Raw genomic sequence first — 23,258 nt, 5'->3', positions numbered from 1 at the left:
AAGTACGTGACCTATACAAATTTATGCGTATTTCCTTACTTCTTATTTTATTTTAGCCATTTATAACAGTCCAACGAAACAGGGTAACTCAACATGGCAGAACTTAGTCATCTTGTAGCACCGCATCCTTGTAAAATGGTGAAGGAGCAAACGTATCTATGTGACTAAAACTATAAGCTTCTTCCCTTATTCTTTCACTTCGATGGCGTTATTGAGTTCATTCTTGCTCCCTTCTGACGATTATATTCACGAAATACACACGTCCTGAAAGGGTTAATGATGGCTAATCTTATCAAGTTAGAAAAAACCTCCCCCCATGCTGGACAAAATCGTCTGGTAATAGCAAGAAATGAATATAAAACACCACCACAGGCTCAAGGGCATTAATCTCTCTATCAGGAGGGCAGCAACCTGAACACGAATAATTCTGAAACTAAGTCTTACATTTTGGGGAAAGCTAGTCAACTCTGCTTGCGTGCTCGTGGAATCTGACAGGAGGGTAAAAATGAAGTAAAATAATTAGTATATAAGAAGACAATTACAGTGTGTTAAAATTATGAATCAATTTAACAGACTCGTACATGCCGAGTGTCAAGAATGTATTTTGAAAGAAAGGAGTGAGACGAGTGTATTGTAGCGTGACGTTAGCCATGAAGTATTTACATTGTCAAATAAAATGATATACTATTTCTGAGATAACATTATATTCTTCTGCACGTACGGTGGTGCTGGGGAGGGCGCCTACATGTGGTGGCATTGATTTTACCTTTTCTCCCCGGTTTTACGAATGTTTCTCTGATCCCTCATTATCCCCAGAAAGGAGTATGCTGGAATGTACCAGGGCAGCTTCAGCCTGATGTCCACCGGGTCCACATTTCAGTGGAACCTGCTGCCATACCAACAACAACAGCAGCAGCAACAACAACAACAACAATGCAACATCAACGCAACAACAATGCAACAACAACATCAATGCAACAACAACATCAATGCAACAACAACAACAATGCAATAACAACAACATCAATGCAACAACAACAACAACAACAACAACAACAACACCTGCTGAAACACAAATCTCGCCGTCAAGCAGAAGGAAGGGTGGACAGTGTAAGATTAAAGGGTAGTGGTTGTAAACACCTGTACATCTAAAGTTTAATTTACAGTCACTGCCTTGGAAAGCTTTGAATACCTTCTGTGTGAATGATACAAGTCCACGGCCCGGATTCACAAAAATACTGAACATCAAGATTCACAAAAATTTTTAAGATCAAAATTCACAAAAATATTTATCATTGCACCTCGTGTATAAGAACTGTTATTAAAAAGAAATGGGATAATTCTGAACATCGAAATGGGAAAATTCTGTCCTCTCCTTTCCTTGCCCCTTCCCCAAAATGCAACCCTATGTAAACCATCATCTTGGGGGAAATCTTTTGAGATTGGTTATCAAAGAGGTGAAGTTGTAAAAGATATCAGGTAAGGGCCGAAACCATCATCACGGTTTACTACTACTACTACTACTACTATTCACCATCAACAACTAAGGATCAGGTGAGGCTGGATCCACAAGCCTAGAAACAGAAGCAATGAAACCGATCTATCAAAAGCGTGTCCAATGAAATGGATCACACAACCAGAGTCACATCAATTCAAGCTGCAGATACTAGGAATGATAACAACCTAAATGCAGTGAGATTAAGTTGCTGCAGATGGCGTGAGTGGTGTGAAAACATCAGAGGACGTGGGAGGTAGAGGCAGATCTTGGTCTTTTATTTCACTGCGTCTGCTTCACATTTACGACTGGGCATATCCTTCACTTTTCTCCCTGATGCATCAAACTAAGAATCACCCACGGGCAAAGAAACATACCAAGCCTCCCGAAAAAATATTAGCCAGCAGAGGGAAGTCAGAAGCAGAGCAGGTGAAATATTAGGCTAACTTCTATCTAGCCAAGAGTATCAACCAAGAGAGGGATGTGAGAAGCTGAAGAGTGAAATATTATAGGCTAACTTCCATCTAGCAAGGAATATCAGCCAGCAGAGGGATGTGAGAAGCAGAAGAGGTGAAATATTAGGCTCACTTCTATCCAACTTGTGTACCAAGGCCTTCCCTCCCTGACCCACCATAATGAGAGTATTATCCACAGACAAACACATACCAAGGGCTTCATGCTCGTTAGATTAGCCGGTTTTCTAGCAGCTGTTCCCAAACGATTTATTTTGCATATTAAAGCTTATTATTCTGTTATTCTTTTGTATATATTGACAAAGACTAAGGTACATTAATGACCTAGATACAGAAATAGATTAGTATGGAACATGTATCAGGAAGACTCTTTAACTGATAAGAATATGAACAAAGGGCCCCCTCTGCTTAGTAATATTAACAAGTAGAGGGGAATGAGAAGTAAATGAGTGAAATATTACATGAATTTTTTGTCCCCATCCCGATGCATCATAATGAATACAATCACCTACAGGCAAAGATGCATACCGATCTCCCTTAATTTAGAAACAGCCAGCAGAAGAGTGTAAGAAGAGGCGATATATTAGGGTAGAGATGCATACCAAGCCTCTCTGAGCTTAGAAATGTTAGTCAGCAGAGGAAAATGAGTAAAGAGCGCGAAATATTAGGTCAGAGATGCATACCAGGTCCAAGTTCAGGAATATCAGACACTAACGGGAAGTAAGAAGCACAAGAGGCAAACTATTTGGGCAAAGAAATATACCAAGCCTCTCTCAGCTTAAAATACTAAGGTAGAGAAGCATACCAAGCCCCTCAACTTAGGAATCTAGCCAGCAATGGGACGTGAGAACATGAAGAAGTGAAATATTTGGGCAAAGAAGCAGAACAGGGCCCTCCAAGTTTAGTAATATTAGCCAGCAGAGCGAAGTGAGAAACAGAAGAGGCGTAATATTCATGGAACTTTTGGCCGCGGCTGTACACCTTCTTGTGGTATAGTGGTTGTGGTGGTGAGGGTGGCGGGTTGTGTGCCAGCCAGTCTCCCAGCCTCACCTGTGCTGGTGGGGCGGATCTCGCGTGGTCTGGCATATATGAGCAATAATCCTGATAAGTACAAATAATATATAAAGTATACCTACGGCCAAGTACAGTTTAAGGAGAAATATGAGACGTGCCCGAATAGTGTCTTGTGACAATTAATTTTCAAGATTATACACAAACTTGAGGAAGGATACCGTTTGAATACATTATGACATCGAGGGTAACATGAGGAGTGAGGGTGATGTATGGAGTGGGTGCGGCGGTGAGGGTGTGGTGTGGTGTGTGCTGTGGGACGTAGCATAACGCCCTAGGCACCTTCAGCAGCGCCGGCAGGAGGCGTGTGGAGGATTGCAGACCGCGCACAGAAGGCAAAACATTTAGACAAGTTCTGGAAGGAAACGAAACGTGGTGCCGCTCCTCGACTCCGCCCACCGTAGCGCCGACCAATAGGCGGTGCGGTGCGGGTAGTGAGGACCAATGAGCTGCCGTCCCCGCCCTGGACACACACGGACGCACACATGGCCCGCACCCGCATATTACGTTTACACATTTTGTTAAAAGTTGTGTTTGTATTGCGTGTGTGTGTGTCTCTGTGCGGGTGTGCGCACCGGCTGATTGGTGAGCGACACTCGGTGACGACTGCCCGGCCGCGCCGCACCACTGCGCCGCCGACGCTCGCACGGCCTGCACGTCCGCCCGACACCCGCTCCCGCGACCTGCCGCCCGCAGCCGCCCACGCCGCCCGCGCGCCCACGGCACTAACTTCACGGTAGTACTGCTTATTATCGCGTGGCGTAGTTACACCCAGAGACACTAGAGTGAAGTTTCTTCGGTGGTTTGAGACTGTGTGAGGTGTGGTGGGCCGTGACACTGAGGCATGGAGGACAACTCTATCCCCGACGACAGCAGAAGTGTTCGGTCCGGGGGGTCAGCCAGCGGGCGGTCTCCCCCTCCTCTGTCCCCCGTCATCACAAGCATGGTAGGCTGCGTGTCCCCCAGCAGCCCCCCGCCACCGCTCATGGCAGCGCCGCCTCTCTCCGTGCCCGGCCCGTCGCCGCCCGGAGGCCACTCACCGCCAATTTTCCCCTCACCGCCGCCCACATCACGGCCGCCACCCTTCCTGCCCGCCCTCTACTTCTCACACGCCTACAACTCGCCCCCGCCCATCCACACATCAGACCCAACAGCCAATGACTGTAAGTTGGTGGAGTACCGAGGCCAGAAGGTGGCGGCCTTTATCATCAACAATGAGACCATGCTGTGTCTGCCCCAGGCCTTCGAACTCTTCCTGAAGAACCTGGTGGGGGGTCTGCACACCGTCTACACAAAGCTCAAGCGGCTGGGGATCGAGCCCCTGGTGTGCAACGTGGAGCAAGTGCGAGTGCTGCGGGGTCTGGGCGCCATCCAGCCAGGCGTCAACAGGTGTAAGCTGCTGGCCGTCAAACACTTCGACATACTCTACAAGGACTGCACCACCGCCAGGTAAGACGCTACGCCTGTTCACCTGTGCCGCAGTGTGTGTACAGTATCTAGTCTGCGGACACCTTAAACTGCCAGTCTTGTGAGTCGTATTCTAAGCCCGTATTCTCATCGGTTTAAAAGGCCTCTCAGCGCCTGTTCCTTAGCGGTTTATTTTCCGTATTACGGGTCCTTATTCTCTTAGACGTTATTTATATTTTTATACCAACATGGACTAAATAACACACAAGAATATATCAACGTATCCAATACAGAAATAAATGGTAAGGAAAAGGCGCTAGGGAGCTTCCTTGACCGACGCGAAAAACACCCTATGTAGGTCGGGGCTATCTCGTAACACCTCAACCTAAGCGATTAATTCTGTACATACACCCCAGTACCCCCTAGTGTCTGATGCACATTAAAGCGATAAAATTAGCACACATGAACTTTCATTTGTAGGCTAATAAGCAAAATAAATCGCTAAGGAAGAAGTGTTAGGAATTTCAGTGACACGCACGATTCACATTTCATCCATGCGACTCCCACGAACCCCATCAATCCAATGACATTTTTTCGTAATTAATTATACTAGGCGATTTTATTCAGCCTGGAGGGATTTCTTGCAGTTTAAAGATAAGATTTCAGTTTCATCTAAGTGGCGTGGGAGACTTCGTAAAGCATTTTCCTAGACGACTTATTTTTGCATGGGATATCTATACGAGCTCTTGTGTGCCGTGTTTTAATTTCAGTAACATACAAGAGGTTGCCGATGACGAACGTACAGGACAAGTCGCTAAAGCAAAGGTGTTAAGAAATACCCAAGGCTACTTACTATATCCCCAGATATCCTCTCAGCTGAATAAAATCGTCTTGCAGAAGCCTGGGTAAAATTAACACAGCCATACAGGGAGAAAAAGTATATATGTATTAATGAGGGAGAGGGGAGTGAGTTGGGGGGAGGGCAGTCAAATGGCGGGTGACAGAGCGACTTGGAGGCGTTCTGTCTGCGGCCACCTTTGCGGGATTTAGGGCGTCGGGCTATAGATAGATAGAAAAAAGATAGACTGATAGAAGGAATTTTTGTTCTCACCGTTGCGTTCATCTGTTCTGTTCCCTGTTCTCTCCGCGTGAACAATCGACCGCCAGTTATTCAGCCCCGCACAGCTGTTCTCTCGCCCGTCTTCTCATCGGTTAAGGAAGTCCCTAACACCTTTTCCTAGGCGATTTATTTTACCTATTACAACTTACTATCCTACTGTGCTATACAAATCCTTCGAACATTGCCATATTCTGCACAGAAAACGTACAAAAGAATATTACCCAGCCATATCAAAAATAAATCGGTGAGGAGAAAGTGTTTGGGAGCTTCCTTAACCGAACTGGGACGATAGCTGTTTCTTGGTTTGTACTCTTGTTGGTAAGGAGGCTTGTTAACATCTCTTCCTTAGCGACTTATTTTTGGATATAAGTGGTTAATATCCTTTAGTAAGTTATTTATGTAGAGTATGGCGATATGGGGAGGATTTATAGATCACAGACGAGGACATTAAGGTGTATTATGCAAAATAAATCGCTTAGGAAAAGGTGTTACGGAGCTTCCTTAACCGATGAGAATACCGGCGTTTGAGGGCAGTAATATCGATCCAGTTTTTCAGTCGGACACTTCTGACACTCACACGCAATAATATGGGAAGCGAGGGAGAGGGAGGGGAAGACCGAGGATGAGGTGGAGGGATGGAGTTGAGAAGTATATGAGGGAGGGGGGAATGAGTTAGGGGGATGGCAATCAAATGGTGGGTGACAAAGCGACTTGGAGGCGTTTTGTCTGCAGCCACCTCTTGCGGGATTAGGGCGTCGGGCTATAGATAGATAGATAGTTACGGGGCCGATGACCGCAATACTGTTTCATATATCACTGTTCACCTCTTCCTGATTTACCGTAATGAAATGAATCGGTATTTATGTCCGTAGTGGGCAGTGAAATGGCGGGGAACAGGGTGACGTGGAGGCGATTTGCTTGTGGCCAACTCGTATAAGGGATTAAGGCTTCTGACAGTAGATAGATAGAACTCTTCGCTCACTGTCCTGATTGTGCGTGTTTGCAAATCGCTGGCAAATTGAACCTTGTTTACGGAAGGACGATGAACAATGACAACTTTCTTAAATCAACAAAACCTTAAGTAACACCTGTGAGTTTACGGGTCACATTTTACGTGGCTTTGGAGATGTCGCAACACTTCTTTCTAAGCGATTTATTCTGCTCGGACATGTCGCAACACTTTTTTCTAAGAGATTTATTCTGCTTGGAGATGTCGCAACACTTCTAAGCGATTTATTCTGCTTGGATATGTCGCAACACTTCTAAGCGATTTATTCTGCTTGGATATGTCGCAACACTACTTTCTTTGCGATTTATTCTGCTCGGACATGTCGCAACACTTTTTTCTAAGAGATTTATTCAGCTTGGAGATGCCGCAACACTTTTTTTCTAAACGTTTGTTCTGCACAATACCCCTCTGTAGCCACTTCTGTGTTACTGATGGAAACTACTGTATATCGATATTAAAACCACTCAAAAGAGAATGCTGGGTGTTCTAGGCAAAGTAAATCGCCAAGGGAGAGGTGCTACGAAGCTCCTCTGCCACTTAGAATACGGGCCTCAATGTTAGCGACAGACAGGAAATTAACATGTACAATTGACAGCAAAAATCCGATCGCCTCCTGTATTCCTCTGCCTGGACTTTGAATATTAGTCTGGTGATTTCAAGGCAACGCTTACGACTATGATCTATGGCCAAATAAATTAATCACTGTCGGTTGCTAAGGAATGATGAGGCGGATTATTAAAGTTCATGGAGAGAGGAGGAGGAGGAAGAGACAGGACTTTCGTTGACGACTGTACACGTTGTCTTGATAACTTGTGTCCCCTTATCCCCGACCAAATCAGTTCTTATACGGCGTTACGATGAATGATGACAACTTCAACTTATATACCATGTTTGTTGTTGCCTATCGGTGATCCCAAACCCTTTCAGCTCAGTTGGTGGTCAAGGAAAGAGGTTCAATTTGACTAGTAACCAAGGAGACTCATTCCTGCCTCATACCTAATATCGAACTTCATGCAACCACGACTTAGTATTTTGGGGGATGCTCCTGTTCCGTCAAATGAAAATATATCGACTACTGTGTGTGTGTGTGTGTGTGTGTGTGTGTGTGTGTGTGTGTGTGTGTGTGTGTGTGTGTGTGTGTGCGCGCGAGCGCGAGCGCGAAAAGTTTAAGTGTGGGTGATACCGGTGTGTGCAAGTAGTGTGGGTGATAGTAATGTGGATGGAGGCTGTGTTGGTGTGTGTGTGTGTGTGTGTGTGTAGCGTAGGTGTGTGTAATGTGGGTGGAGGTAGAGCGTGTGTATGTGTGTGTGTTTGTGTGTGCGGGCAGCGTGTGAGCATCGAGACGGGAGGGTAAGTAGGGAGGGGTGTGCGGCGCGGCTGAGTGTGGTGGTGGGGGAGCCTGTCGCCGGCCCTCACCACCACCGCCACCGCTACCACACCGCCACACCATACCTTGGGACCGATACCACATCACACCGCATCTCATCACCGACACCACACCAGAAGAGCCACCACAGTACCGCACCACATCTTGAGGCCGCTACAACATCCTACCGCACCATAACAAACAGTACTTCCACACCACCACCACCACACCACACTTTACCATACCACACCACCACACCACACTTTACCATACCACACCACCACACCATACCACACCACCACACAACCATACCACACCACCAACCCACACTTTACCATATCGCATCATACGAAACCACACCACAAAACAACCCACATCATACCGCGAACAAGACTCAGCTCGGTTTGTGCTACGTTCATTTAATCTTTACGCAAATCTGGGAAGGTACAGGTAATTCCAGCAGGTATACCAATTAAGCATCTTTTTAGAAACTTTGGTGAATACATTGCTGAAAAGTCGAAATCCAAGATGCACATAAATCCTTTACTTTGGTTAGGTTGCGCTGAAATTACGTAAACTTATAACTGGACTGGAAATATTGTTGACTTCCTCGATATACGGTAGTCCCACCCACTTCCGTAATTGGAATATCCGGGAATATCTTACTGCGTCCGGGGTAATATCGCAGGGAAACAGCCATCGCACGGAAATGAGGGGGAAAAAATAAGAAACAGGAAATAAAGCAAGCTCAATAGAAAAGCTCCTTCTGGTGACGACCCTAAATTATATGCCAAAAATAAAGTAAAGGAAGCAATCAAGAATTAAAGCAACCTCATCTGTCAGGCTCCTTCTGGTGTCGACCCTAAAGTAGATGAGAAAAAAATATTAGAAAGAATCGGGAAACAAAGCAACATCAACTGAAAAACTCCTTCTGGTGAAGACGCTAAGCTATAACTCTACTATAACGTCACCTTTTTTTACTTTACAACAGAGAAACTAAAGCAATGAATCTGTTACCGGTTCCCTTAAGTGGAGCACCTTGACCACACAGGGCAATAAAAAAATAAAGAAAAAAGGGATACCAGGACAGGCATGAGCAAAGTTCTGTGACACTAGATGGTGTTACACGAGCTGTTTTTCTGAGAGTAATACAAAACACAAACAAGAAAAAGAACGAGAAGGACACTCCATATTTTGAGGGAGGTATGACAAATCCAGAAGGAAGGGCACAAAGAGGAATGTCGGCACACTTCTGCTCATGGCTGTGTAGTGAGGGACAAAATTTCGACCACTATGCCACTGCCTCTACTTCACACGTGAGGCATGTCCGTCACTTTCCTCCCTGATGCATAATGTTAAAATATCATATATGGGCAGAAAAATATATCAAGCTCCTCTCAGTTCAGGATTTTAGTCAGACGAGGAAAGAAACACGTACAAGAGGTGAAATAATTGACAGAGAAATATAACAAGCCTCTCTCAGCTTAGGATATTAGTGAAGAAAACTGACGGAGAAGAGATGAATACTAAGCAGATTAACATTAGACTCTCTCAGCATAAGATTTTAGTCAGCAGAGGAAAGAGACGTAGAAGAGATGAAATATTACGCAAATAAATATTGCAGGATTCTCTCAGCATAGAATTTTAGTCAGCAAAGTGGCATGTACGAGGTGTAATATTTGGTAGAGCATCATATTAAACCTTTCTAATCTTAGGAGTAATACCCAGCATAAGAATGTGACACACCGAAAAGGAGAAATATTAGATAAAAATACCAAGCCTCCGATAGCTTAGGAATATTAGTCAGCAAAGGAAAGTGGCATGCAGAAGAGGCGAAATATTAGGCAGAGAAATATACCAAGCCTCTCTCACCTTAGGAGGAAAATGATAATGATGATGATGATGATGAACGTATTAGTAAGGAATACATGTTAGAGTCTCCCACCCCTTCACTCCGAGGACACATTTTTTCACTAACAGTATTCACTACCAACAGACGATATTATTTAACTTGGGAGAAAACACTACAGTCTATTCATTTTAACTAGGCGGAGATTTTCGTCGTCGCGTACCCGGTAGTGACAAAATAAGACAATGCTACGGCACTACATTCTTTCCACAGCACTTCTTTATGACTAGCATCCTATTCTAGTGTTAACCTTTTGTTACAACTGAGGCTTCCAGATAAAGGGATGGCAATTTTAGGCCTAGCTGGAATAATAAGAGTACAAGTAAGAAGGGTACAGTGAAAATGAAGGCTGCATCTAACCCCTCCAGTGCAAAAACTCTCTCTGAGGCTCAAGAAAATCGTCTGAAGGTAAATACAATGAAAACTCTATCACTATACTGTGCAAGGTGAGAAAATCCCGGTGGAGAGGCGCGGCCAGGAGACTCAGCTGTGCCTGGCCATCGATTGCTTGGGAGTTACTCGATTCACGCCCGCCCGCCGTCTAAAGCCTCCGCCAACTCTTTCCCGTATCCTCGCCGATCAAGGAAGCTCTGGTGCCGGGGAGGGCCGCCTTCACGTGGTGGCACCGATACTGGGCGGCTTCCCTGCCCGGTTATATAAACGTCCCTTAACTCCCTCCTGATCCCACTAAAGGAAGATGGTGGGCTGCAGGAGGAGGGCAACTTCAGCTGGTAGTCCACCGGGTTCACGTTAGCATGAGCCAAAGGTTGCAAATTCTATTACTAAGGAGGTTATCTAAGTTCGTGTTTAGCTCAGAGGGGACGCTTAGAATTAGAGAAGTTACAGTAGATACAGCCTTCACTAACCCCTTCAATCTAAGAACGTATTACATCTTCCCTTAATGCAGCCTCCAGACGATTTGCCTCAGCTCTGGGGGGATTTTTTTGAACCAGGGAAGTCAGATGGAGTCCTCATTAACCCCTTCACTGCGAGAGATCTATCGTAAGCTGAATAAAATCGTCTGGTGGTGGCAAGAATAAAGTTAAAAATGCCATCGCAACATTATTATTTGTTTAAAGTATGAATGAGACGAGAAATATTTGGAGATGTGTTTTAAAATATAGAAGATATATGGAAGTGCACTTGACAAACGCGGCACTCCTCCCCCCCCACCCTCCCTTTTTTCTTTCCTTGGTGGTCAATGAACCATCTCGGGTGTAATTGTGAAACGCATCTGTACACGAAAATCATCATCATCATCATCATCATCCAGGCCTCTTATTCTACCTAACGATGTACAAATATAAGTACAAATATAAGTATTGATAAAAATGTGCATATGCTCTTGCTTGTGAGGTGACGCCAGGACCATGAAGGCTGAGATGACGTGTGAAATGAAGTGTAATGAGGCTGGTTATGATGACATGAGGCTTAACATCCCATACAATTATTGCTTCCCTCGCTTCTTCTGTCTAAATGCTGCTTGACTGGCAGGAAAACCCCTTAAATCTCAGTAGCCTTTTTTAATTTATTGCTGCTACCAGACGATTTTATTCAGCTTAGGACATGCCTGCCGTACTGGAGGGGTTTATCGAGGCTTTGCCTAACCGCTCCAGCTCGAAGCGTCTCTCCTAAGTTGAAAAAAATCGTCTGGAAATAGCACAAATAAACTAAAAAGCACGTCACTCGAATTTAATTTAGCCTAATCCTTCTTCACCCTCCTCATGTTGAAACAATTCCTTCAATACCACGACGTCTGTTTCATTTTATTTAACCTACCGTCAGAAATATCCCTAAACTGGCGAGAGGTCCTTCTTATACTGTTTTTACTCTAACCTGGCCTAAATTGCCGTCTCTATCTTGAACTCTGAGCCTTAAATACGAATTAACACCAATATATATAGACCTAGCAACGAAGAGGTGCTAATAAGGGGTGTGTAGAGCCAGAGTATTGCCCTTTTCCTCCACTGATTTAAGCAAAATAAGCTGCAAAAGGACAAAATTATGGGCCAGGTTAAAGTGAATGAGGTAGAGTGTTAGAGTGATGACTTAGGAATTAGGAATCTCTATTATCCACTCTACTACTAACAGGTCTTTGGCATTTATCTCTCTGTGTAAGCTTATTGTGGATTTATTTGCGTTATTTTGATAAAGATGCCTGGCAGTGAAAGGGATATACATAAATACAGTTTGATAAAATTCAGCTCACAAACTAGGTATTAAATGAACAAAGAAAATCGCTAGACACGGCATTGAGCTGTGTTCCAGTCGTAGAGCCAGCTGCGTTTCCGTCAGAGCCAGTTTTGTTGTAGTCATAGAGTCAGTTGTGTTTCATTCATAAAGTCAGGGGCGTTTCAGTCAGAGCCAGCTGCGTTTGTCATAAAGCCAGCTGCGTTTCAGTCATAAAGCCAGCTGCGTTTCAGTCATAGAACCAGGTGCGTTTCAGTACAGAGCCAGCTGCGTTTGTCATAGAACTAGGTGCGTTTCAGTACAGAGCCAGCTGCGTTTCAGTCACCGAGTCAGGAAACTGCATCAAAACATAGGGAAATCTCCATACTGAGGTACGCCCCTAGGAAGTCCAGTTTCAATGAAAAATGTACAATGACAGCCGAAGTAAATATTATCATCCTTATCGTCAAATATCGAAACGTCTGCCAATAAAGATGATTTTTATTTAGTCCCTTATCAAACTTTACCCTTTTTATTTTTAGATTTTGAAACATTCGGTATTAAAGTTTTTTTCTGTTCAACTCATCATGGTTTTTCATCTTCACCGTCAAATTTCGAAACGTCTGAAAATAAAGATGATTTTTATTTCGAATCTTATTATACTGTCCCATAATTTTAACTGAAAGATTGCGAAACGTCGACAATAAAGTTGATGTTTATTACTTTCAAACTTCTGAGAGTAAAGACGATTTTTTTTTTTTTTTTTTTTTACTCTTGGCACATCATACTTTTTAATCACCTTTATTCTCAGATGTCGAAAAGTGTGATGATAAAGATGGTTTTATTTGCCCTCTGTGTGTGTGTGTGTGTGTGTGTGTGTGTGTGTGTGTGTGTGTGTGTGTGTGTGTGTGTGTGTGTGTGTGTGAAGAATTATTTGTTCGTCAGAAAACCTTGTTCAATTAATCAGTACTGTTTAAGCGGCCTGGGAGGATTGCAATCACCCCGTTAATCCCCTTTAAGTATTTCGGACACCCGGATTTGTGAACGGATTACTGACCTCTATTGAACAGCCGTATGCAAAAGCTCGCCAGCACTTCTCCTCTCGCTGTGGCAATGAAAGAAGTCACATGAATATTTTACGTGACAGAAAATACAAGTACAGAGGAACAGGGTATGAGGTGGAATGATACTCTCTGTCGTTCGGTGTGGAAAGAGAAATAAGGAATGAGAAATACGGAATGACAAATAAGGAATGAAAAATAGGGAATGAGAAATATGGATGAGAAATACGGAATGAGAAATACGGATGAGAAATATCGAATGAGAAATATGGGACACTATTCTGGCAGAGAAATGTTGGCGAACTTTTGCTCATGACTGTATCTTAACACCTTCCCTTCGACGATTTAGTCTTTCTTACTAAATTTAGATTACTTTTTTCCTGTTTGGGAGAGCCTTTTCGAGCCAGAGGGGTTGAACAGAGCCTTAACCCTTTCAGTACTTATTCTTTCCTATGCTGAATAAAATCGTCTGACGGTATACTCATTTTACTCTAACTTGGCGTAAAATTGCCATCTCTCCATTTTCAGTCCTAAGCCGTAAGAGTAAAGTAACACTGGAATATGAATGCTAGTCATGAAGAAGTGCTATGGAGAGATATAGGAGCCCCAGAATTGTCTTGCTTTGCCACTGAGCTACGTGCAATAGGCTTCACGAGGATGAAAATCTGGGCCGAGTTAAAGGCGTACAGCAAGAATATATCGCACAAAAAAAGACGTCACCGTATTGAAGGAGCTCGCAATCGGATCGTCGGAGGAGACGCATGCGGGTCGCGGCGGTGGTGGGGGGGCGGAGGGCAAGGGGACGCATTCAAGTGGGATTAGAGGGGTTCTTTGCACCTGTTCAATTGCGATTTACCCGTCTTACACCTTGATGACCTACTGTATGGTCCACGCATATTTTTTTAATAATCACATAAACAGGTAAAAAACAAGGAAATATTAACACAAACTTTAATAATATTTTCTACGTGTTTACCGGTATACTCATTTTAATAATTATAATATGCATGACTAATAGGCAGGGAAATATCGATTCAGACCTTAATAACCTACTGTATGGTAATATATCATTTTAAAGACTGGTATATTTACTAGCATATCCAGGAAATATAACACATCCGCATACTCCATAAAGAAAAGAAAGCCTACAAGGGAGTATTAACGTGTCATATACAGAAATCAGCTGAGAAGAGGTGTCAGGGAGCCTCCTAAGACAGAGAAAACACGAGGCGATGGAGAGAATGCAAAAATAAAGTGAAAAATGCATGACTGGAGAAAGCGATTAAAAGATACATCGCAAAACACGTGGTCTACAATGGAGAAACGTGTCATGTATAGAAATAAGGTGAGAAGAGGTGTCAGGGAGCCTCCGAAGACAACGAGAACATGGGGCACACGAGACACACAACAGCGGGGTACATGGGTCAGCTCTAGTCCCGCCCCGCCCCGCCCCGCCCCGCTGTTGCCCTGGTCCTTGTGGCACGATGTCATTTATTTATTTATTCATCTCTGTATTTAACCTCTTCAGCCCGAGTACATCATTCTAGCCTCATATTCTTCACACGTTTTAATCATCATCATCATCATCATCATCTGAGGAGGGGGGCTGACATAAAATAGGAAGTAACCCCCTTCACTAAGCTTAGAGAAATCGTCTGGTGATGGCAAGAATAAAATAACCGTAATCGAACTGACGGGGTTTATGACAATTTCTCTTTTCAATAATCCGGAGACAGTCTGTGGAGGTGAGCGTCATTTTACTGAAGAAATTAAAGGCTAAGTGTTCAATATTACTTACCTGAACTGTCTGAATTTTCCAAAGATATGTGAAATAAAATCTAACACGGCATCATCGAACTGAAATAATTACTAACAATATTCTGTCTTATCGTAATTACAGTGAATAAAATCGGCCAAGAAATTATGAAGAAAAAATACGATACAGTGTGTGTTTTTATGCTAAAATTAATTCGTCAGAAGGGTGTTAGAATATTATGTACAGTGTGGATCAAAAGTCCTGTTTCGCTTGCTCTTCTCCCCATGCACTTGGAAAATCAGTGTGTCTCTTGCTCTTCTCCCCAGACACTTTGAAAATCAATCTTTCTTGCGCTTCTCCCCATGGGCTTTGAAAATCAGTCTCTCTTGCTCTTCTTCCCATGTGCTTTGAAAATCAGTCTCTTGTTCTTCTCCACATGCACTTTGAAAATCAGTGTTTCTTGCGCTTCTCCCCATGGGCTTTGAAAATCAGTGTGTGTCTTGCTCTTCTTCCCATGTGCTTTGAAAATCAGTATGTCTCTTGCTTTTCTCCCCATGTGCTTTGAAATTCGGCGTCTCTCTTGCTCTTCTCCCCATGCGCTTTGAAAATCAGTGTCTCTTGCTCTTCTCCCCATGCGCTTTGAAAATCAGTGTCTCTTGCTCTTCTCCCCATGTGCTTTGAAAATCAGTCTCTCTTGCTCTTCTCCCCATGCGCTTTGAAAATCAGTGTCTCTTGCTCTTCTCCCCATGTGTTTTGAAAATCAGTGTGTCTCTTGATCTTCTCCCCGTGTGCTTTGAAAATCAGTATGGTGAATCCGCAGCAACCGACAGTGATCAATTTATTCGGCCTCAGATTAATGCCATAAGGGTCATTTGGTACAGGTCCACCACTCTTATATTCAAGGGCCGTGAGGAGTGGGCCAGGTGAAGACACACGATTAAAGGCACCTGTACATACAATGGCCTCATTTCTCCTGCGGCTCTGTTAATGAGGAAGTGCTTTCTCGAATTAATGTCCAAAGTATATAAGATCACGTCGCCTTCAGTGCCACATGACGTCTTATCCTGGCCCCACCAACTATTTTACTGAATTCTAGACAGACCTCTCGTACGGGAGTGATTAAAAATATAAGCCATTAACTCCAGGAAAACGATGATACATTTTTCTCGCTACCATCAGTCAGCTTTGTTCTATTTAGGTGAGATCTGTTGCCGTCAAGCACTTACAATCTCCAGGTGCTAGAGGTACGCCTTCACGTGGTGGCACTGATACGATTCGGGCGGCGGAGCTACTCGGGTATACAAGCATTCCTCGGTTTTCTCCCTATCCTCGGAAAGGACGATGTAGCCTACAAGATAATTTCAACCTGCAGTCCACCGGGTTTAAGTTTCGCATGAATTTTGGGCTAGAACAACAATCTCCATTAACCCTTTAATGGCGGTGATTTCTAGATTTTTACTCCAACCCAGCCAGCCGACTTTATTCAGGGGATGCCTCTCCTTGTAAAGGGGTTAATACTCAGATATCATTCTCACCTTGCACACCAACTTGTAATCAACAGCAAAATTAGGTCATCATGGCACCACTCTGCCCTGCCACGGAGAAATAACACCCAGATATCTGAGCCTTGCCATTCGCTTCACATTTCCTTAGCGGGGAGAACAATGCTATGTTTGTCTCTCATCGTAACAATTTTTCTTTTTGTTCTTATTTCTCCGGCTGTTGATTGAACAGAATAACCTCTTTTCATGTACTGGTATATCTTGCAGTTCTAGTTTCAGTTCCTCAAACCAGAGAACAATTCCATTTGGTATTAAAACGCTATACTCTTTTTACTCTAAACTTGGCCTAACACTGTCATCTCTCCATCTTGAATGCTGAGTTGCCGCAATAAATTAAAACTAGAATATGACGCCAGTCGTGAAAAATCGCCATGGGAAAGATGTACAACCGCTGCATCGTCCTTCTCTGCAACTGAACCACGTGAAACAGGGTGCAAAAGGACAAAAACCTGGGTCAAGTTAAAGTGAACACACTATAGAATGCCTCCGAATAAACAGGGCGAAAAATTGGAGTATCTTAAGGTGAACAAACTGCAGTATACCTCCTACTTACACCTGTTTCCGCACTCCTACTGTTTTCACGGTGTTTTGCCATTACTGAATAAAACCCATACTGTTTACCCTACACCCGTCTCACAATTCATCGACCTGGATAACAGTACCATTTAATATCATCACAATACTAATATGCCTCTCTTCACAGTAACAGTAATCGCTTTTTCTACGGTGTTTATGGTGTTTGCTCTCAACCGAATAAGCCTGTAATGTTTATCTTGCATTTCACGTCACAATACCTTAAGCTGGAGAACAAAGCCATTTAACATCACTACACCAATATCCCTCTCTTTATTCAGCTGTTTTCCTTTTATTTTTATTTTTTCGCTGTACTACGGTTTTTACGGTGCTTAGAATAGAATAAAACTAATACGGTTTATGTCACTGTTCGCTTCACACTTCCTCACCCGAAGAACAATATCACTTCCTATCATCACACACCACTATACTTCTCATAACAGCCTTCTTGTTGTCGTTCTCACAGTCCTGAAGTTTTTACAAATTTTATCCCGAACATAAAAACAAAACCGCTTCTTCTGCGATTTGTGTTAATATTTCTCTATCCAAATATGTAAACCGTTTCACATTGCCACACCACCACTGTGTCCATTCTCTCTCTCTCTCTCTCTCTTTTCTTTCACAGTCCGTCCGTCACGCCTAAGGATTTTCACAAGCAAAATAATTCCCCTTTAGCCAAGACCCAAACAGTGCCCCCTCGATCTAAGGCTTCTGTAATTTCTTCACTGTCAACTTTCAGCTTTACGACTGCTCTGATTCTTATCCACGACATTATAACAGTATTCCCTTTAGCGACGCCCTATGTGGTCCCGTCTCTCTCTCTCTCTCTTTCTCTCTCTCTCTCAACACCAATACAGTTTACCTTGCACTTCACCTCCCAACCCTCGACTTCACGAACAATGCCACCTAAATCGCTACACCTGTATGCCTTTCCAAATGACAACTATTTTTGTCATTTCTACGGTTCTTACAGCATTTAGCCACAAGAAAATCATATCTATACTATTTATCATGTAGTTTGCAATGCCTCTCCTAATGACAATTTATTTTGGGGGGAGTGTAGGGGGCATTACCGGTTTTACACTAGCCACAACAGAATTAGATTTAAGATGCTGACCTATTAATCTGCATCACTGTTTCTTGAAGTGACGTACAATACCATTTAACATCGTAATACCTGTAAGCCTCTCCCCACATGTTATTTTATTATTCTACTTATTTATTCAGTTATTTATTTATTTATTTATGTATTGTCCCTTATGGTTTTTATCCGTTCCTTTCCCGACTTCCTCCTACGGTGTATTACTGCACCTGTACTACACTGATACATCACTAAGACATTCATATCGCCTTATCTTTACATGTCAAGTTTTTCTACTGATTTAATGCGTATATTTATCACCCTTGTAACTCATCCTCTAAATAATATATGAGAAAAAACATAATTTGTGTTTTATAGGCCATCTTTTGTTTTTTATTGCGTTTTACTCATGAGCTTTGTAAATTAAATGGTAAAAAAAATAATTACTGGATGTTTTATATGCTGTTTTCTATTATTTATTGCGCTACTTTTATTGGCCCCCTAAACAATTACACCCTTCACTACGATGACGCTCTTATAATTGTCGTCTTGCTGCTTGAACGTGATTTAATCAGTATACTTAAGATCCCCTTCTTATGGTTTATATTCTCCCGTAACACCTATGCAATGGCACCTCTAAAATTCCATTACTATACTCTTTTTATTCTAACTTGGGCTAAAATTACCATCTATCTTGAATGCTCAGCTAGATAGAAATATGAACACTAGAATATGGAGTTTATTCACAAACAGTGCTCTAAAAAGAATGAGGAGCTGAAGCACTGTCCTTTTCTGCCACTGAGCTACGTGAAATAAACCGCAAAAGGACGAAAAATGAAGAGAAGTAGCAGTGTCTTTTTCTCCCTCTGATCAACGTGAAATACGCTGCACAAGGACTGCAATCTGGGCCAAGTTAAGGAGACAGAACTAAGCCACTAGATTTTATTATGCGTTAGATTTTATTATGCGTTAGGGAGACCTCTCGTACTGAAAGAGTTAAACGCTTATTTAAAGGGAACTAATAAAAGGGACTTATTTAAAAGGACTTATTTAAAGGGAACTATTAAAAGGGACTTACATGGAATTATTTAAATGGACTTTTTAAAGGAGCTTATTTAAAAGGACTTATTCACTGGAACTTGTTTAAAGGGGCTTATTAAATACCCTGACTTTTGTGTCTAACGCTATGGTGGATTTCTCTGAGCTAAAGAAATCGTCTGGGTTTACATGGAATAAATCTGAGTTTTCCGCTCGACCAATACGTTTTTTCTTTACCTTATTTTACGTATTTATTATTTTGTTTTTCATTTTTCTTTATTTCTTCTCTCCCTCCCTTCCTCCCTCTTCTCCTCCCTTCCTCTTTTCCTTCCTTCCTTTCCATAATGGCTTCCCCAAGTTTAACCTCTTCAATTGATGACTCACTTTTAACGTGTTCCTATACCTACGGACGATTTTATTCAGCTTAGGAGAGACGTCTGATGGTGATGGGGTTAATGAATGCTATAGCTAACCCATCTAACCCCCCCTCCAGGTCACAAAGCCTAGCCTCAGTTGAATAAAATCGTCTGGAGATGGCATGAATAAAATAAAAATACATAATCGGACTGAAGAGGTTAATAAAATCGTCTGACTTCAGCTGAAATGGTAAGAAAAAAAAATGGATATTGCTTGAGGAGGGTTGAGGGACATTTTTCCTTAGCAACCAGAAGGGTAATTATGATTCACTTCCTCCCCCTCTCTCTCTCTCTCTCTCTCTCTCTCCTTTCTCTCTCACACACACACAGACACACACACAGACACACACACACACACACACACACACACACACACACACACACACACACACACACACACACACACACACACACACACGCCTGATTTCACTGATGGCACCTGTCCTACTTTACCTCATCACAATACAAGATCATACTGTCTAGGCAAAGGAGGCTTAATATCTAGCATGTCATACTTCAGGGATCTAGTATGATTATGCTTATTATAATTCATTCTTGTTACTGTCACACTATTTGAGAGAGAGAGAGAGAGAGAGAGAGAGAGAGAGAGAGAGAGAGAGAGAGAGAGAGAGAGAGAGAGAGGATAAACAGCTACGGTAATAGAAGTATCTTTTTTTTTTTTCAACTGTTGCTACTGTTAACAACTTCATCCGTGTTGTTGTTGTTGTTGTTGTTGCTGTTGTTGTTGTTGCCCCAGGTTCATCTGAAACGTGAATCTGGTTAACACGGGAGGAAACTGCGCTTCTGCCGTATCCTCTTGTGGGAGGCAGATGAGGGACGTTTGTATAACCGGGCCGTGCAGCCACCTGGTTATACCGGTGCCACCACGTGAAGGCACCACCCCTCTCCAACTTCCTGAAACTTTCTCTCAACCCCTTCCCTCCGATGGCGAACTTTTCTCCCCCACGCGTGACTTGCCCACATGATCCTTCACACCTAACATTTACTCCTTTATCCCTCCCCAATCCCTGACACTCAACTCTCTTCACCTACCCCTCCATACCATACCTGACTGCATACTTGACTCCCCTGAACTTTCACATCACCTCTGACTCTTCAACCTAATCCTTGACTCTCACCTTTCTACATCTGATCCTTCATCACACCTGACTCTACATACCTAACTCACTTGAACCCTCACATCACCTCTGACTCTTCATACGTTAATTCTGTACCACAACCATTTTCTTCTAGTCCCCGGGCCGCACCTCTCCAAACCTGACATCTGCTTCTTCACTCCACACCTGACACACTTGATTATCCACACCTGACTCCACACACCTGAATATGAAGCCACACACTCCACAAAACTCAACATTATTTTTTTTTTTATGTATACCTTAGTCTTCCTCACATATTCCCTGACCCTCACCTACTTACACCTGATCCTCCACAAAACACCTGACACTTAAAACACTCACCTGACTCTTCACACTTATACACACTTCTATGCACTTTCACACACTTTTCCACACTAACCTTCACCTAATCCCTGACCCTTACCTTTCTACAAGTGACACATCTGAACCTTCACACACACTTTACCCCTCACACCTGGCTCTCTACACCTGACACTTTACACCAACACGGGACTTTCCACACCTGACTGCTCATCATCCCAACTCTTCGCACCCAAGCCTCCAACACACCACACCTGACACTCCACGCCAGACGTATCTCATCCTCCACACACCATCTGATACTCCATACCTGACTCTACAAACTCTCCACAACTGACTCTACATACCTAAAATCTCCACACTTAACTCCTAACACCTCACGCCTGACTCTCCATACCTGACATCACGCCTGGCTCTCCAAATCTAACACCCTAAACCTAACTCTCCGCACCTCACACCTGACTCTCCATACATCTGTCTCCAATCCTAACTCTCCTCATCTAACTCTCTCTACCTAATTCTCCTAACATCTCCACACCTAACTCTCCACTTCACCCATGGGTTTCTTCGTACCCTAGCCTCACCCCCCACCACCACCCCAACCTAACTCTCCACTTCAACCCCTGACTCTTCGCACCCCAGCCTCACCACTCACCACCACCCCCGGTCAGAGTCATTATGGAAACTCGCCTCTAATGCATCAAATTGTTTACAACGAGGGAGCTTCATGTGTTACGACCCAGCCACGCACTTTACGACACAATAATACAAATTACTACAGGAAGACTCGCCACGAAGGCAAATCATCGCGGCGTGTCAACTTGATGGGGGAAGGTGTTGGCGAGGGGAGGTGTGAGAAGATGTGGGTGCGAGATTAATAAACAAGACAAAAAGATAAAAAAGAGTGAGAGAAAATTGTACTACAGTTGGGTTGGTGGGGGAAACTGTGAGAATTTAGGTGTGGGTGTGTGCGTGTGGATGTGAGAATAATATAGATGGAAGGAAATGAATACGATTGTGTGAGGGGTGGTTGGGATGAAGTTGGTGTGTGTGGGTGTGCGACATGAAGATGGGTGTGGGTGTCTATATGAGAGACTGAATGTGTGAAAACTTGTGTGGGGGTGGGATAAAAGAGGGGTATTTGTGGTGACTGGGTATACGTGTAGGTGAGGGAGGGTGACGGTGAGTTTAATATGAAGATGGGTACAGGTGTGGGTGGGTGTGGATGTGAGAGGGTGCAGATGTAACAACTTGGTATGGATGAAGGGGTGTGATTTTAAAAAGATGGGAGTAGGTGTGGGTGGGTGTGGAAGTTAGGGCGTGAAGGTGTGAGAACTTGGGTGTGGGTGTGTGGGTGTAAGTTTAAAAGAAAGATGAATTTAGAGGTGACTGACAGTAGCTGTGGGATGATGTATTTGTGAATTAAAAAGGAAAATAGTATGAAATAGACAGGTTCAAAGGTGGGTGGATGTGGGTGTGGGTGGTTGTGGGAGCGTTGAAAAGGAAGAAGGTTTTACAGGTGGGTGGGTGTAGATGCGGGTATAGGCCGGTGGGTGTAGGTGTGGGTGTGGATGGGTTAGTGTAGGTGAATGTGGGCTATGGATGTGAGTACAGGTGTGGATGGCCGTATCGGTGGCTGTGGATGAGCTAAGGGTGTGTGGGTGTGAGCTGAGAAGGATGATCATTTTAAGAGGTAGGTGGATGTGGGTGTGGGCGAAGAAGTTTGGGTTTAAAAAAATGAATACACAGAAGAGTGAGTTTACGTGTGGGTGTAGCGGTGGATGAGCAAGTGATAAGGATGTGTCTGTGGAGGTGGGTGTAGGACGGTGTTTCTGAATCAAAGTGGACAGTTTGTGTGGGTGGATAAGTGGATGCATAGGACCTAAAATAAATGGTCTGTGGATGTGGACAGATGTGGATATGAACGTGTAAACATGACAGGAAGTATGGAATGATCTGGGTATGAATGACTATATGAAGTGAGGAAAAATTGGAATGATTTGCCTACGGACGAAATGTATACCTGACGGAAAAAGCTATGTGATTTGTGTGTGTGTGTGTGTGTGTGTGTGTGTGTGTGTGTGTGTGTGTGTGTGTGTGTGTGTGTGTGTGTGTGTGTGTGTGTGTGTGTGTGTGTGTGTGTGTGTGTGTGTGTGTGTGTGTGTGTGTGTGTGTGTGTGTGTGTGTGAGAGAGAGAGAGAGAGAGAGAGAGAGGAGACGTATGATCCGTAGAATCGTCCTGAATCATCTGTGAATATATTGTGCATCTATTTTCCCGTCTATTATTTTATA

The 23,258-nt window shown here is 43.4% G+C and overlaps 1 protein-coding gene across 1 annotated transcript in view; it reads left to right on the top strand.

Annotated features, from left to right (window-relative positions):
• Positions 1 to 3,883: 3,883 nt before the first annotated feature.
• LOC145413283 (uncharacterized) overlaps positions 3,884 to 23,258 on the top strand; it is a 238,345-nt gene continuing 218,970 nt past the window's right edge. Inside the window, exons 1-2 of the mRNA XM_080283015.1 lie at positions 3,884 to 4,488; positions 11,171 to 11,183. Coding sequence (XP_080139141.1) covers positions 3,884 to 4,488; positions 11,171 to 11,183 — 618 coding nt within the window. The remainder of the gene's footprint in view (positions 4,489 to 11,170; positions 11,184 to 23,258) is intronic.

The sequence above is a fragment of the Coenobita brevimanus genome, chromosome 12 (genome assembly GCF_032717465.1).
Source record: "Coenobita brevimanus isolate Jiangsu-jjx chromosome 12, ASM3271746v2, whole genome shotgun sequence".
Taxonomy (NCBI): domain Eukaryota; kingdom Metazoa; phylum Arthropoda; class Malacostraca; order Decapoda; family Coenobitidae; genus Coenobita; species Coenobita brevimanus.
This window is presented reverse-complemented; position numbering and strand designations above follow the sequence as displayed.